At 35.9% G+C, this 18537-nt stretch overlaps 1 protein-coding gene across 1 annotated transcript in view; it reads left to right on the forward strand.

Moving 5' to 3' along the window:
• LOC131411274 (bifunctional heparan sulfate N-deacetylase/N-sulfotransferase 3) overlaps positions 1 to 18537 on the forward strand; it is a 145640-nt gene that overhangs the window by 103413 nt on the left and 23690 nt on the right. Inside the window, exons 7-10 of the mRNA XM_058549961.1 lie at positions 2443 to 2539; positions 10238 to 10361; positions 14469 to 14643; positions 17645 to 17815. Of these exons, the coding sequence (XP_058405944.1) occupies positions 2443 to 2539; positions 10238 to 10361; positions 14469 to 14643; positions 17645 to 17815 (567 nt within the window). The remainder of the gene's footprint in view (positions 1 to 2442; positions 2540 to 10237; positions 10362 to 14468; positions 14644 to 17644; positions 17816 to 18537) is intronic.

Genomic DNA, 18537 nt, shown 5'->3' on the forward strand with positions numbered 1-18537 from the left:
AGATAATCCAAATCTGATAAGTGAAGACATCTGGGGAAAAAAAAGAATCATACATTTTGGAACTGTTAGAAGATTTGAGAAACTACTTCTTCCTGAATTGTGGTCTTCTATTATTGCTTCATAGTAGGCCAAATTCTCTGTTTCCATGCCCATTAGAAATTATGGAATTCTGAAAGCTCAGGGAGGGGTTCGGTGGATGTAATGATTTTAGTCAGAAGCGAGGGATCAGTTTGCAATAGGCTAAAATAGTGGAAGATGGGAAACAGGGTATGTATCAGGCAGGTAGCCAGCGGTTCAGCCTTGAGCACATGCTCATATCTCTAAGGACTAAATGACATTAGAGGGATAGGTGAGAAAAGTTCAGAACTGACATCTGCCTTCTGAACCACAGGTACACCAGCAGCTGCAGAATGCAGGCAGCTTGCAAAAGTATTAATTATGAATTTCTTTGGACATGGGGAAAGTGTCTAGTGGCAAAATCACTGAGCTTCTTAAGAGAACGTATCATATAAACATGGCATAGTCAAACTGTTCTAGGCATAACCCAGATTTCAAAGCATAAGCTCTCATGTGTCTTAGAATTGCAGAAACATACTTCAAATTTAAATTGCCCACTCCATGATCTAGGGAAAGTAATAATCTTAGCAAATAATGACATAGCACTTACTATGTGTCAAACTGGGTTCTTTGCATATGTTAACTCATTTAATCCTCACAACAACCCTATGTGGTAGGTACAGTTATTATCTGCATTTTACAGATGAAGAAACTGAGGCACAGAAAGGCTGAGGCACTTAAGCAAGGTCACACAGCTATTGTGTGGCAGAGTGGGAATCAGTTCTAGGCCATCTGGCTCCAGAGGCTGTGCTCTTATTCACTGTTCTAAATGCTACTGGAGAGTTACTGACAGAGCTGATGGTACAATAACGACAATCTTCAGAAGCGGAACTGTGTAAATTTCACAGATTGAAGTTGCAGTGAGCTCAGAACTCTATATTCCATTCATTCTGCTTTGAACTTGAGCTAATTACCTCCTGAGCACAAACAGATAACCCCAAGAAGAGACATAACTACACTTTTTAGAAGGTTAAGGTTGGTGGTTGTGGAATTATCTCTGCATATTATTTTTGCAGTTACTATAACACACATCATTTTTTGTGTGTGTGTGAGGAAGATCAGCCCTGTGCTAACATCTGCCAATCCTCCACTTTTTTTGCTGAGGAAGACTGGCCCTGGGCTAACATCCGCGCCCATCTTCCTCCACTTTATATGGGATGCTGCCACAGCATGGCCTGCCAAGCGGTGCGTCGGTGCGCGCCCGGGATCCGAACCAGGATACCCCGGGCCGCTGCAGCGGGGCGCACACACTTAACCGCTTGCGCCACCAGGCCGGCCCCATATAACACACATTATTTTTTTCTTAACCACCACAAAACATCACCAGATGTTAGCCACTGGAAAGACTGAAATTTTCCTGCTAATTTAACACTTTATTTTTAAACTGAAATCATTATTATTTCAGGTGACAGGTTTGAAATCACTTTTTTTTCAGAACAGCAGCCAAAAACACCCTCACTTTAGTCTTAACATTTCTTGCTTATTATAAATAACCAGGAGATTTATTTAACTATACATTTCTACATTCTTAATTGAATAGAAATAGCTTATTGTCCTGTTTGCCTATTCCTAAAATAGTATTAAAGAGTATTGTTAATTCTTCTCTTAAGATGCACTTTCCAGGTAAAGTTAAGAATGTTCTAGATACATCTTGCACAGTGGGTTTGGTTTAAGTACTATAGACCAGAAGCAGATCCCTAAGGTAGTAATTCACCCTCATTTTACCCTTTTGCTAAAATTTAGTGCTTCTAGCATCATAGTCTATAAAGTTATAGTTTTAGATATACGTTTACCGACCTTTGAAGGCAGCTGACAGGAATCTGTTGTCTCTTTAAATAGTAGTATTATGACCAGATCCATATCCCTCTGAAACACAGCAGGAAAGCTCAAAGTTACTTAGAGTAAAAATCTGACACCTTATATTTCAGTTACTTAAATACTGAGAGTGTATCTTCTTTTAGGTTCCAGGAAGCAGTCTCTGCCAAACAAGCTCACTATTTTAAAACACACACACACACACACACACACACACAATTAAGACATAGAAGTGCCAATAACAGAAAAAATATTAAACCCTCAGTGCTCTGAGGCTGTTTACTCGTGGTGGAAATGTCTCCCCTCCCCCACCTCCTCAGTAGACACTCAACTTGAGAATGGCAAGGAGTTATTTGAAAGTTTCCATGATACCACTTCTGGGCTTTCATTTAAAAGAAGGAGCCGCATAGCCTTGTTTCCTGGGATGTCTTTTTAAGGACAGAAGTTGAAAAACTCTAGCACACAATGGACTCACAGAAAAATACATCTGTATATTCTTCTCCCATTTAGAATCCTTGTGATGACAAACGCCACAGAGACATTTGGTCTAAAGAGAAAACCTGTGATCGTTTACCAAAATTCTTGGTAATAGGACCCCAGAAAACTGGTGAGAACTTTTTATGTTGTGATTACCAAACAGTAAAAATCCTGATGGTTAGACAATGAGTTCTTGTCACAATGAGTTCTCAAAGTTCCTATAAATACAGATGAATGAATAACACATTTTATTCTCTGACATAATCTTTGTTTAGCATGATAATATACTTAAATGCTTGTCAAAGAGCTTTTTAAAGTGAAAAGGATGAAAATAGATGTCACACAATTTGAATATCCAGCAGTCAATTTGGTGGCAAATGTTATTTTTTCCCGAACGTCTTAATTGAAAAGTGTTGTTATTATTAACATTTCTAAAATCAAAACTAATCATGTGTTTAGAGAGTGATTGACAGGATTTCATTAAAAGTCATGATGGACATGTACAAATTCCTATAACTCTTTATAATAAATCCATCCCAGGGCCAGTCCAGTGGCGCAGCGGTTAAGTGCACGCACTCCGCTTCAATGACCAGGGGTCCGGTTTGGATCCCGGGCAGGCATCGATGCACCGCTTGTCAAACCATGCTGTGGCGGCGTCACATATAAAGTAGAGGAAGATGGGCACAGATGTTACCCCAGGGCCAATCTTCCTCAGCAAAAAAAGAGGAGGGTTGGCATCAGATGTTAGCTCAGGGCTGATCTTCCTCGCAAAAAAAAACAAATAAATAAATCCCTCCCAGAAAAATAGCTTTTTCCTGCCATCTTCCTGATGTGGTTTATTTCTAAACTATTTCTTGCAGAGATGTCTGTTTTCTAAAAGCCTAAGGGATGTTTGAAAAGCAGAATTCCTAGACATAAACAAAACCATGCTAAGAAAGGTATTTATTTACACCCAGGAGAAATCTTCTGCATCTTTTCTTAAATTGGTGTGTGATTTTTTTCCATAAACTTCTTGTTTTTGTAAGAATCAGTATTAAAATGAAGCTTTAAAATGCCAGACATTCATGCTGTATCCTGCATGATAAATTGTTTGGGGCCATTGATTTTTGGCTTCACAGAAAACATCCATTTCAACCATATCCCTTCCTAAGGGGAATACATTCCCTTTCCTCATTTCTCTAGAAATAACTGGAGAGAATTCTATGTAATGTACACAGAAAGTTTAGCCTATTCATTTTCTCTTAGTCCCATTTGCAAATATCAATCTGAAAACAATAATAAATATGACAAATACTTCTCTTGTCCTTGTTCATTTCCCTGGGCCTTATCTATTTAAAGTCAGGAGGTAACTAGAAAAACATTTAAACTGAAGTCTCTTCAGCGAACTCCCACTGTCATCACCCAGCTTTGTCATTACTGATCACATCTTCTCTCTGAAGCTCGGCCTGTCGAGTTTACTTCAGAGAGCCCTGCAGGATACACTTCCTCTTGTGTTGTGTGAGATATGCAGACATTTTAATACCAGACTTAGATGGCAGAATAATTACTTGTCATCTCAAACTCAATTGGGTTTAAAATATTTACGTTACAATTTGTATATGACATTTACCTTTGGAAGGGAATTTTTTATCTCCTCTTTATAGAAATTGAGTTTTTTCCCAGTTTTAAAGTATAATTTACATGCAATAAAATTCACCCATTTTAAATACACAGTTTGAGGAATTTTGGAAATTGTACACAGTTGTGAAGCCACCACAGTATTCAAGATACAGAACACTTCTGTCTCCCTAAAAAAGTTTCTCCATGTCCCTTTGCAGTCAATTCCCCCTCTCCCATCCTCAGCCACAGGCAACCACTTTCTGCCACCATAGTTTTGCCTTTTTTTGGAATTCCATATAAATGGAAGTATAAAGTGTGTAATCTTTTGTGTTTGAGTTCTTTTCACTAAGCATAATGCTTTTGAGATTCATCCATGTTGTTTTGTATATTGATATTTTGTGAAATTGATTTTTTAAGTGGACATATCAGTTCCCTAAAAATTAAATGCTTCATTTTTACCTTACTTTTGTCAAAAGTATTTTTCTGAATAATCTTGTGTAGATGTATAGTCATCTAGATATTCAAATATTTTTACTGCTGTAACTGACAAAAATATAAAAACTGAAGTTTTGTGGATGGTTATTTGAATGTGTATGTCTATGATTATGTAGTTGATACACACACACACACACACACATACACACTATACATATTCAAATACATACACATACACACAGGACAGATTACTCAGACCCAAGAATATGTGTAGGTAAAGACAGAATTCAGAAACTACAACTTAACAATTTTTTGACCACTGATAAATTACATTATGCCTTTTACTGACTATGCAAACAATTAGATCATATCTATTTTTTCTGTTTGTATTATTAATGCTGGTCATGCTAGTAAAAGGAAACAACACGATTTAATACAATTCACAATTCTTAAAAATAAAATTGAGAAAATAATATTTTCAGTCGATCTAAGTAAGGAATTAATTTGTTTTCTTTTTTCACGTTATAATTGCCATACTTACTATCCTCACAAAGATTTTATTCTTTTGATTTTTAAAAAAAAAATGCATTACCGAATTTTATCTCAATAAATTTATTTTGAAAAATACCTTACTAACATTCAGAAATGGAACTATTTAAGTACTTTCACATAGGTTATCTCACTTTACCCTCATAAAACCCTGATAGCTAAGTACTTTCTTCCCCACTATACAGAAAAGAAAACTAAGACTCAGGTTAGATATTTTTTGTTCAAGTTCACACAGCTGGTAAGTGCAGAAATAAAACTCCTGATCCTAGAATTTACCTGACTCTAAAGACCACGTTCTAGAAAGCTTTACTCTACTATGGATTTCAAGTAATGGAACTTTTTATTCCCAGTAAGTTTTAGTTTTTGTCCCAGTCAGTGATTTCTCAGAATGTGCTGAATTAGAAACTCTGGGATTTAACTCTCTGTGTTTTAGCAAGCCCTCCAGGTGAATCTGTAGCATGCTAAAGTTTGAGAACCACTGTTTTTAATTCAAGCTTGCAAAGAACATTTTTACCTTGTATATCGTAGATTACTGTTTCATTCCGTACAATTATCTGTGACTGTAGACAAAATGTTCATTGTTTGGCTCAGATATAATCTAGGAAAACTGCCTCTTTCATTTCATTGTTTTAGACAATATTGCTGTTGGCAGAGTTATTTTAACAATTTTTCTGTTGTATTGATATGGTAGATTTGAGTACAATGCTAAATAAAGCTTATCGGAGAGATAAGAAAACTCAAAATTTGATACAGATGGCAACATTATTACTAAGCAAAATTAGAACAGTAATTTCTCCAAGTGAGAGAAATATTATAAGGCCATGTCTGGCTACCATTGCTAGCTATTGACCTGGAATACAATTAACAGGTCCTGCTGCAGTACATTGTATACTAATGTAAATCACATTAGAGTAGAGAAGTGGAAACTCAAGGGTGTTTCTATCTTAACAGTACTGAATACATAGACTAGAAATATTTTTATATTATGATCTTATAAACACAGTTACAAGCACCTGGTTAAATCTTAGGCAAGCTGAACTCAGATTGCCTTACTGTCTCTTATAGCAGTCTAACTGAGCTATACCCTTTAGCTCATAACTTAGGCTCTAAACTACAAATGTTATAGTTTATGACATTGTTCACTTAAAAAACAATTACACCAACAAATAAAGCTCAAAGTTAGTAGAAGGAAGAAAATAATAAAGATCAGAGAGGCCAGCCAGGTGGTGTAGTGGTTAAGTTTGCATTCTCTGCTTTGGTGGCCCAGGGTTCACAGGTTTGGATCCCAGGTGCAGAACTACACACCGCTCATCAAGCCATGCTGTGGCAGCGTCCCACATACAAAATAGAGAAGGGTTGGCACAGATGTTAGCTCAGAGACAACATTCCTCAAGCAAAAAGAGGAAGATTGCAACAGATGTTAGCTCAAGGCCAATCTTCCTCACCAAAAAATAAAAAGATAAAGATCAGAGTGGAAATAAATGAAATAGAGACTAAACAAACAATAGAAAAGATCAATGAAACTAGGAGCTGGTTCTTGGAAAAGATAAACAAAATTGACAAACATTTAGCTAGACTCACCAAAAATAAAAGAGAGGGCTCAAATAAATAAAATCAAAAATGAAACAGTAGAAGTTACAACTTGTACCACAAAAACACAAAAGATCATAAGAGACTACTATGAACAATTATATGCCAATAAATTAAGCAACCTAGAAGAAATGGATAAATTCCTAGAAACAAATCTTCCAAGACTGAATCATGAAGAAATAGAAAATCTGAATAGACTGATTACTAGTAAGTAGATTGGATCAGTAATAAAAAACCTCCCAACAAACAAAATTCCAGAACCAGATGGCTTCACTGGTGAATTCTACCAAACATTCAAAGAATCATTAATATCAATCCTTCTCAAACTCTTCCAAAAATTTGAAGAGGAGGGAAGGCTTCCAAACTCACTTTGTGAGGCCAGCATTATCCTGATACCAAAACCAGGCAAGAATGCCATGAAAAAAGAAAATTACAGACCAATATCCCTGATGAACACAGATGCAAAAATCTTCAACAAAATATTAGCAAATCAAATTCAACAATACATTAAAAGGATCATACACCATGATAAAGTGGGATTTATTCCAGGGGTGCAAGGAAAGTTCAACTTAAAAATCAATCAACATGATACACCACATTAACAAAATAAAAAACTAATATCATATGATCATCTCAGTAGATGCAGAAAAAGCATTTGACAAAATTCAACATCCATTTATGAAAAAAACACTCAACAAAGTGGGTATGGAGGGAACATATCTCAACATAATAAAAGCCAAGTATGATAAACCCACAGCTAATATCATACTCAACGGTGAAAAGCTGAAAGCTTTTCCTCTAAGATCAGGAACAAGACAAGGGTGCCCTCTCTCACCAGTTTTATTCAACATATTATTGGAAGTCCTAGCCACAGCAATTAGGAAAGAAAAACAAATAAAAGGCATTCAGATTGGAAAGGAAGAAATAAAACTGTCACTATTTGCAGATGACATGATATTATACATAGAAAATCCCAAAGACTTCACCAAAAAACTGTTGTAACTAATAAATGAATTTGGTAAAGTTTCAGGATACAAAATCAATGTACAGAAATTAGTGACATTTCTATACATTAATAACAAACTATCAGAAAGAGAAATTAAGAAAACAATCTCGTTTACAATTGCATCCAAAAGAATAAAATACCTAGGAATAACTTTAACCAAGGAGGTAAAGACCTGTACACTGAAAACTATAAGACATTGATAAAAGAAACTGAAGAAACAAATAAATGGAAAGATATTCCATGCTCATGGATTAGAAGAATTAATATTGTTAAAATGTCCATAGTACTCAAAGCAATCTACAGATCAATACACTCCCTATATCGAAATTCCAATGCCATTTTTCACAAAACTAGAACAAACAATTATAAAATTTATATGGAACCACAAAGGACCCCAAATAGACAAAGCAATCTTGAGAAAGAAGAACAAAGCAGAAGGCATCATGTTCCCTGACTTCAAACTATACTACAAAGCTATAGTGATCAAAACAGTATTGGCATAAAAAGAGACATGCAGATCAATAGAACAAAATAGAGAGTCCAGAAATAAACCCATACATACATGGACAATTAATTTATGACAAAGGAGCCAAGAATATACAATGGGAAAAGAATAGTCTCTTCAATAAATGGTGTTAGGAAAACTGGACAGCCACATGCAAAAGAATGAAACTAGACTACTATCTTACACCATACACAAAATTAACTCAAAATGGATTAAAGACTTACATATAAGACCTGAAACCATAAAATTTCTAGAATAAAATATAGGCTGTAATCTCCTTGACAGGGGTCTTAGTGATGTGTTTTTGGATCTGACTCCAAAGGCGAGGGAAACAAAAGCAAATATAAACAAATGGGACTACATCAAACTAAAAATCTTCTGCACAACAAAGGAAACCATCAACAAAATCAAAAGGCAACCTACTAAATGGGAGAAGATATCATATATCTGATAAGCAGTTAATATCCAAAATATATAAAGAACTTGTATAACTCACCAACAGCAAACAACCCAATTAAAAAATGGGCAGAGGATCTGAATAGACCTTTTTCCAAAGAAGATATACAGACAGCCAACAGGCACATGAAAAGATGTTCAACATAACTAATTACCAAGGAAACGCAAATCCAAACCACAATGAGATATCACCTCAGACCTGTTAGAATGGCTATTACCAAAAAGATGAGAAATAACAAGTGTTGGAGAGGATGTAGAGAAAAGGGAAGGTTTTCACATTGTTAGTGGGAATGTAAAGTGGTGCATCCACTATGGAAAACAGTATGGAGATTCCTCAAGAAATTAAAAATCGAACTACCATGTGATCCAGCAATTCTACTTCTGGGTATTTATCTGAAGAATATGAAAACATTAAATCAAAAAGATATATGCACCCCTATGTTCACTGCAGCATTATTTACAATAGCCAAGGTATGGAAACAATGAAGTGTCCATTGATCGAGGAATGGATAAAGAAGGTGTGGTATATATATATATATATATATATATATATATATATATATATACAATGGAATAGTCCTCAGTCGTAAAAAAAGAGGGAAATCTTGCCAGTTGTGACAACACGGATAGACCTTGAGGGTACTACGCCAAGTGAAATAGGTCAGATGGAGAAAGACAAACACTGTATGATTTCACTTATATGTGGAATCTAAGAACAAAACAAACAAACGAAACAAAACAAAAACAAACTCATAGATACAGAAAACAGATTAGTGGTTATCAGAAGGGAAGTGAGTTTGGGGGGTGAGCAAAAAAGGTGAAGGGAGTCAATTGTATGGTGACGAATGGTAACTAGACTTATGGTGATGAACACTATGTAGTGTATACAGATATCAAATTATATTGCTGTACATCTGAAACTTATATAATGTCATATAGCACTATTATCTCAATGAAAAAAAAAAGCTGGCCAAATAAAAAAATCAGGCCTTTGATCCCCAATAGTCACAAATCTATATGGGACCTGTGATATATCATTCTCTTTCCAAAAAAAGTAAATTTTGTTATGTCACTAAGAAAGGGCACTATTTTTTTTTCAAATTTAACAATTTAAACAATTTTTGACACTACTTTTTATATGTAAGTACATTCAGACTTAAATTTGTTGAAAGTTTAAATTCTATCTCAAATTTAATAAGCTTTCATAGGCCTCAGGAAGAACTTTATAGGAGAACCCAAGTATGGATTTTGGTAATGTAGTATCTTATATTAAATAATGATATTTTTCATTTATATAGTGCTTTATTAATATCAAAATATCTTCAGGTACAATAGCTCATCCTTAGAGAAAGCCTGTGAAATAAGCAAGGCAGGTGATTTTCCACTAATAAAGCCAAGACGGAGAGAAGCTAAAAGCCAAAGTCACAGACCAAATCCATGACTGAACTGAGGTCACAAGCCAGCTCCCCCAGTCCCTGCAACACGCCTCTCCTCATATCACTCTCTCTCCACTTTTTAGAATTGGCTTGTTTTAAAATGCTGATTATCTATTCAATTTAATTCAAGGAGTACTTAAATGTATCTGTTTGGATCATTGTGACACTTGGTTTATTAATGATTTTGAAATGCTAATAGGAGGAAACTGTGTTTTCATTTAATTAATCTCTACACCTCTGTTGTCTTTTCAGGAACCACTGCTCTGTATTTGTTCCTGGTTATGCATCCTTCCATCCTTAGTAACTCCCCCAGCCCAAAAACCTTTGAGGAGGTACAGTTCTTTAATAGAAATAACTACCACAGGGGGATTGATTGGTAAGATGGGTTATTAGTATCGATCTAAAAGTATATGTACTGTGCACAGTATAAAATTAGCGCTAATATTTACACACATATAAGTTTGCAGCCACAAATAAAAGTTATCTTCTGTGCCTTGGAAATTGAATAACATGAGGGAGAACAGAAATTATTAATAAAAAACTTTTCTCAGTTTATGAATGGACTTGTCGCCTCAAGAGGCCCACATGTAATTTCAATTTGCAGTAATTATCTGTGATAGTAATTACAGATATGAAGTCAGAGTAATACTGTAATACCCAAGAATTTCATTCCTCTCTACTCTTAGGAAAATACTTCCATAGCTTTCTCTTCTTATGCACTTTGCATTAAAGTGATGCTACAGTCCACATATACAATTTTCTATTTTGCTTTGGCATAAAAGGTAAATAAATAAATAGAACTAGAAATGCATACATGTTTCATGAGTAATGAAAGCTATAAAAAAGCTATCAACAATATACCAAATTTAATTTTTGGTCTTTGAATTGAAATTAGAACTATATCAACCATCTTAGGAAAATATTTAAATTCAAATTAAAAATTAAAATGTCAGATATACACAAAATATAGTAATGTAGTAGGAATAGATGTCGCAAATGAACATTTTAATCATAAACTGTATCTAGAAGTCTTGCTGTTATGGTATAAATTCTGGGGGAAAAGGTAGTATAAAAGAGTGGAATTCTTGTAATAATTCTAGATCATGAACATAAACATTTTGCATGTATTTTAGCATAAAAGTTATTAAAATTAACCTCTGTTGTCATAGTGCATGACCTCAATTTTATAATTATCCACCATCTCAAGAGTTGCCCGTGGGCAGTCCAAATGGAAAGATAAAGAAATAGGTTGAGTGTCAGTTGAGCACCTACTAGGACTTAACGTATGTTCTGATTGTTATATGTTTCACTGCCAGTTCTTCAGTATAGTGCTTGATACTGATTAATTGTGTAGTGTTAAATAACAGCTGTGAGAATCAAAAAACTATCAACTACTTTAGCTGCTATTTGACCATAGACTCAAACATATACGCCTGTATATAGTAGAATAAAAGGATGTTAACTTCAGGACTAAAGGGAGTGATTAAAAACTGCTTTAAAAGTGAAGAGGAATGCAATACTTGGATTCCCTGAGACTTAAGAATGTCTGTGAGAATAATCAATTTAAAAAAAAAAAGCTGTTCCTAAGCCAGTAATGTGTATAGGCTCTATGACAGGAGCAAAAAGTCCCTTCAGCAGTTTACAAAGAGATGACATGAATAAGTAGAAAGCTAAAGAGCAATTAAAGATTTTAATTATAACTCACTAAAAACACCCCAATTGCAAACACTTTTGATTGACAAATGATGTGTTTATAAAAGGCAATTAACACAAAAACAAATAATAGTAACTGCAAATGTCAGTCTATTAGCAATAACTGTAGCTTCCCTATCAACGACATCAAATGTATTCACAGTCCTCAGACTGGCCTTGCCTCCCTGGGAAGTGTCAGCACCTCAGCAGTCCCTTTGGGACCACAGAGCCACAAGGTTGAAGATTATGTTTCTCAGCGTGCCAAGTCACTTACAGAATTGACCCAGGCACAGCTAGTTAATCTGGATATATGGATCTGCTTTTCTTGGAGAACTGGGCAAAACCAGGGCTGTCTTAACTGACAGGCAGCCAAAACACAGGCTTAGGGCACAAGCAAAGTACAGCAAATGAAAATGAGAAAACTCCATCTTTAATAAAATAGCCAAGATTTGTAGTCAGAAGATCTAAGAAAAGTGTTTGATTTGTGCATACAGTAGTTTTATATTTTATGGTTTGGTAGTATTTTTTATGATTACATGGGGCTGCAGTGGAGGGTTGGAGCGGTCCTTGGACAGTCATAAAATCCTGTTAGCATTTAAAACCTCTAAACGTCTTAATCTGGCTTTGAGTAAAATCACTGAGAAATACTCAGGGTCAACCCCAGTAACATATAAATGTGGAGCATTGCAAAAATCACACCTTTCAGTTAAAAAAAATTGCTGATGGGGGCCAGTGCAGTGGCTGAGTGGTTAAAGTTCCACGCACTCCATTTTGGCAGCCCAGTTTCGTGGGTTCATATCCCAGGCGCGGACCTACTCCACTCGTCAGCCATGCTGTGGAGGCATCCCACATACAAAATAGAGGAAGATTTGGCATGAATGTTAGCTCAGGGCTAATCTTTCTCACCAAAAAGAAAAATCGCTGAAGTTTTATGGAAGTAGCAAAGCTTTAAATGAGACAGGCATTCACTTTTAACCCCCAAATTTTAAACTACTCTAGTTTGCTCACCAATTCTTTGGATAAACAGAATTCATATTCTCCAAATGTAGACCTATTTCCACCCTGGAAATATGAAACTGAATTCTTTTTATTTACTTGTTTATTCATCAAGCATTTTTCAAGTGTGTATAAGTGCCAGCCACTATACTAGAAAAATGTGGGCAGATAAGCAAACAAGAACAGGCCCCTGCTCTCTCCATGAGCCTCGGGGCCAAGCAAAAACACAAATTACAGGTCCAAGATCCAGAACTGCTTGAGGTTTCCAAGGCCTCAACTGTTCCAGGAATAGAGGACTGCTGGGCAGCTGGGACAGTTTTTAGAAACTAAAAGTTATGTGAATTCAGTACCTTCTGCCCTTCTTTTGTGATTTTTGGAGGCTCTCTCAGAATAAAGAAACTTGAGACAAGCTTGGACCAAATTAAGATACCACTGGACACTTGGGATAACCTTAGCACCCCTGGAACCAGTGTGAGCATCTAAATTAAGAAGGATCCTGAAACTTGGCATTTTCTGTAAATAGAATATATACCAGAACAGATAGTAGATCGAACTTTCCAGAAAGTTTTGTATCTCTCTCTCCCTAAAAGGATGCCAGAATGACATAACGCTAATAAGCAGATTTCCTGAAAACATAAAAGGATTTCTTTACCGCCCCGAGTTTCCAGACATCACTTCTTCGTACAAGCCAAACTTTGCAGTATGTTAACAACTAGAATCCTACCAGCTTTACCATGTGAGAGGACTAAAAGAATACAACCAACTGCAAGAAGTCATCACATAAATGTCAGTGACTCTCTGGTTCAGTAATTATTGAACCACCTTGTCTCGGTAGCCCGAAGTCATGGTGGCTTATGAATTGAAGGGGGAAGGGTGAGGCCATTATTATAAAATGTAAGAAACCCTACAAGTTAAATTTGCGTGTTCTCTCTCAAAAGACCCTTTGCCCTCTGAAAGGTGTCCTTTAGTGCTTCAGAAATACCTATTATCATATGCTGAATTAGTTTATATTTGACAACTTTGGTACAGATAGGACATTCTACAAAACGCATTATGTCCTCATTTCCGTGCTTGAGGCACAGGATTCCTGTGTGCGCTCTGCTGGTGATTTGAATTCTCACCTCACTTAAGGATACAGGACCTGACCTTGGGGAATTGATAGGACTTTATATTTGGAAATATGTACATACTTTTTAAACTTTTATAATTATTCTAAAGAGTATAAATGGCTCTATATGGAAAAAAAAATAAGCAAATAGGCAATGTTTACACCAGACCTGTTCTGCACTTTGACACTTTATGGTTGAATGTGACAGCAGCACAACACATTAGCGGGAATGAAATTATTTTACTTATGATGAAGTAAAAAATGTTTTGTTGAAGTCCTTTTAAAATATCTTTCAACTGAAAATATCATCTGTTTTAATCAAATTTTCTTTTTGGTTGAGCACTCACATTTTTCTCTCTAAAGTATTTCTGCATTTAGACACACTTTATATAGTTAGGTTGATTATTGTTGCAGTGTGATCACTCTGTGTCTACATTTTTGTTATCTCCCATACCCTTTTTCTTGATATTAAGCAAAACAAATAGACAATGTATTTAGAAAAGCATTTTGAAAATACATTATTAGGATTCTGTATATTTTTCCTTTGCTAACTGGTTGAGACAAATGTCTTAAAGAAAAAGGCTTTGTTTAGGAAACAAACCAATTTGTGGGAAACCTTTAACATCTTCAGTCACCAGGGTATGAGTATAAATCAGAGTCTTATTTTGAGAAATATTCCTTTTCTAGGTATATGGATTTCTTCCCAGTCCCATCCAATGTCACCACTGACTTTCTGTTTGAGAAGAGTGCCAATTACTTTCACTCAGAGGAAGCCCCTAAAAGAGCAGCTTCTCTGGTCCCCAAAGCCAAGATCATCACCATTCTCATTGACCCATCAGACCGAGCATATTCCTGGTACCAGGTAAGGAAAATACAGACAGAATCCAGCAGGTAGAAGGGGAGTATGGAGAAGGGAGGAAGGTTTTCAGCAATAGCCACAACCTCAGGTTTTAACAAAAGAGATTTGCTATTTTATATGTGCAGAAAGGGGATAAATTTTTCTTTGTTTCCATGGAGAAACTTTCTATTTAAGTTTTTATTAATTTTGTATTCAATTCCTTAATAAAATATATTAATGCAATGAAGAAATTAAAATATAACAAAATATTATGTACTTGTATGTATATCTGTGCTTCTATACATCTGCATTTTAAAAGTGAAATTTATAATAATTTAAAATCATTATTTTTCATCTAATACATGTGTAATGCTGCTATTATTATCTCATTTTTACAGATGAGGAGTATAATTGATTCCCTAAAGCAGAAGTCACCGGTTGTTTCTGTAAAGGGCCGGAGAGTAAATATTTCAGGCTTTGCAGGCCATATGGTTGGTCTCTGTTGGAACTTTGCCATCATACTGCAAAAGCAGCCATAGACAATATGTAAATTAATGAGTTTAGCTGTGTTCCAATAAAACTTTATTTACAAAAACAAGCATCAGGCCAAATTTAGCCCATGGGCAATAGATTGATGACCCTGACTCTAAAAGAACTTGAATAACTGCTTCTACTGAAGAAATAACTTAGTAGCAACACTGAACATAAGAATTCTTCATCCTTGAAAGCCTAGCCAGTCTAAACCTTGTTCTAAGCCTCTTTCTCATACATTCATTGCCATTATGTTTCTGATGTTGGTTAGAACCTAGCACAGGAACGACCAATTTGAAATAATTTAACAGACTCTAATAATAATACTTATACACCAAATACATTTTTACTTGAATAAATCATTAAAAATAATAAGAAAAAAAAAAAACCTGTCCCAGTGATATTTAAATCACCAAGTGGAAAAAGTTCAATAAAAAGCAGTCAAAATTAAATATAAGAACACAACAAAATTAATAGAGACAGTGTCTTTAGTCTCCAGGATCCTTAGTTATCATTCCTCAGTTTTGTAATTCAAAAAACACTTTCCTAATGTTCATGTGTTTACCCATTCATTAAATAATTTTAATGACTGCCATGTGGAAAGTATTGTTCTAAGTATGATTTGAAGATGAATTCATAAATGTGGATGCCACACTCGAGACTGCTTTCAGTCTTGGAGAAATATGTATAAATAATCAGTGTATAAATTAGAAATAAATTAGAAAGTATTGAGTGACAGGTAGACTTCTGCAGAATGATAAAGCCCATCTGATAAAGACCATGACGGACAAGTTACCTATATTAATTGGCTGCAGCAGAGGAGACCAAGCACCAGAAGAACCATTGGGCATTTTCCTAAAGGAGGGAAGGATTTGTAAGGGGAGAAATTTAGGTAAAATTAAAATGGAGCGTTTTAATAAGCAGGGCTGTGTGGAAGGGGGTTATGAGCAGGTCAGGGCTGAAAAGCAGATTGAGGGTCTTATTTCCTCGGAAACTAGAAAGTGAAGATAAGTGTGGAATGTTGTGTCCCAAACGCCTTACCTGCAACTCTACACTTGGGCTGGAAATAAGGCTGCTTCTCCGTATTAAAGCGACCCACAGAGCTCAGATCCTCCAGGCAAGAGTGGGGTGTTCCATTCTCACTGACAGGATTTCAAACAGCTAAATGCCTGACAGTCTACGATATTGGAGAATCAAGTTTCTCAGCACTGGGTCCTTTTGTTATTTAACAAAAGCAGCTTTTCCAGGTTTACCAGAGAAAGAACGGATTGTCAGGAAAGGTTTTGTGGTGGGGACAGAGTGGGGAAAGGTCATATAAAGCAGACAGATCTTAGATAGGCATACTGATAATCAACTGCAGAATAGAGACTGAGACATCCTGGAAAGCTGAAATCCACAATTCCACACTAATCATTCATGCCAAACTCCTAGAGCCATCTTCTAAATCAAAATATACAGCAAATTGCAAATTGACTGATTTCATTTTGCGCCTTTTACCTTTTCCACCATGTATCTGGAGAAAAGAGAAATAAGCCTTAATTGACTCAAAGAGAAAGAAGAAAATTGGAGCTTGGCAACCACTTAGACCCTGAAAAATTGAGAATGTACTGAAAAATGAGGTTTCAAGGCTGCAAGCTAACAAAACGTCCTAAATATTACAAATAAATCACTCCACAGCGGCCAAATGCAGGCCTTAATAAAGTCTAGTAGAGTTCTTAGTGCAGTAATTTGAATCTCAACTGCAGCAAATTTGCTATTCAGCTGGATGTGGTAAACATCCGCAACCCACTGCTAAGCCTGAATATTTATGGGGCAATTTAAGGAAAAGGTGATTTTCTCAAACCCATGGGCCTGAGCCAGAGCCATTATGAAACCCTTTCCTGTTTGGATTGCTGCTTTCTGCATTTTCTGTACGATAAATGATTCTGATTCATCACAAAGGTTACCATTAGGTAAAATAATCTTGGCTTTTAGAAGCTAGGTAGTATATGATAAAAGCTGCGGATTTTGTATAACATACATGTCAAAGTTTTCAGTAGTTTCTCCATTTAAATAGCCCATAGGGCTTTTCTATCTAAAACTGCATTACTAGATGGAGCAAAACTCTGTGGCAGAACAAGCAGAGTGCTGGTGCATTATGGATACTCACTGGACATGATAAATGGTTTGCTTATGGGCTGAAAAGGGGGCATTAACGCAACTTTCAAAAGTTTAGTTTCAGAATAAAATAGATACACTAAGGAAAAGACTCAGTAAAGTTGGTTAAGGAATCCTATCAATACGAATTCAGTTCTCAAAAGTACTCTCTCAGCATCACAACTTGAAATCCTGATGCTCCGAGCAAATATTTTCATCCTTTATTAATTGCAAACCAAATACCTCTCCAGCAGTGAGGCCCTCCTTCCTTTATGTTTGAAATTTGTCCCAGAGATTGGTTTTTAATTATTTATGCCTGTGGTTCAAGTTAGTTTAATTATCCACCTTTTCATTGTAGCATCAGCGATCACACGAAGACCCCGCCGCTCTGAAGTTTAGTTTCTACGAAGTGATCTCAGCCGGACCCCGGGCGCCCTCGGAGCTCAGAGCCTTGCAGAAGAGATGTTTGGTCCCAGGGTGGTATGCCAGCCACATCGAGAGATGGCTTGTTTATTTCCCCCCGTTTCAGGTATGGAGCAATAAGAATTTACATCATGTTACAATCCCATTAAGTTGATGACTTTGCCTCTATGATAGAGGAAATTTTTACTCATTAAAACATTACTAGCTTTTACTCTTTAGTTGTAAATAATGAGACTGTGGCAAAGAATAATAGATAGGCAGAGGTAGAAAAACTGTTTAATTTTCCTTCTAAAAGTATTTCAGGATAATTCTCCCTGCTCTATTTTCTAGTATATACGTTTCCTGATTGTAAAGAGCTTCAACAGCTTCATATCCCTGATTCTTATTCTGAGAATAAAGCTTGAGAACCTCTTAACCAAACAAGACAAATATTGTTTTGCTTAATTAAGTGCCATTATTTCCCTTTGAACCACCTTGCTGAATTTTTCATAAGTCCTGCGTTTTTCTTGGCTTCCTTGTGTCTCTCTGTTGCCTGGCATCAACCTAGATTACAAAATCAGCCCCAACATTGGATTGCAGAAAGCAGTCCAGTCACATCAGATATGGTGTGTCCTGTGTGTCTAGAACCATGCTTTCCAATATAATAGCTGCTGCGACATGTGGCTATTTAAATTTATACTAAAATTATATAAAACTGAAAGTTCAGTTCCTCAATCACATTAGCCACATTTCAAATGCTCAATAGCCACCTGTTAGACACCACAGCTGTAGAACATGGCCATCGTCACAGAAATTTCTATTGAACAATGCTGGTCTAGACTAACTTGA

The sequence above is a fragment of the Diceros bicornis genome, chromosome 11 (assembly GCF_020826845.1).
Source record: "Diceros bicornis minor isolate mBicDic1 chromosome 11, mDicBic1.mat.cur, whole genome shotgun sequence".
NCBI lineage: Eukaryota > Metazoa > Chordata > Mammalia > Perissodactyla > Rhinocerotidae > Diceros > Diceros bicornis.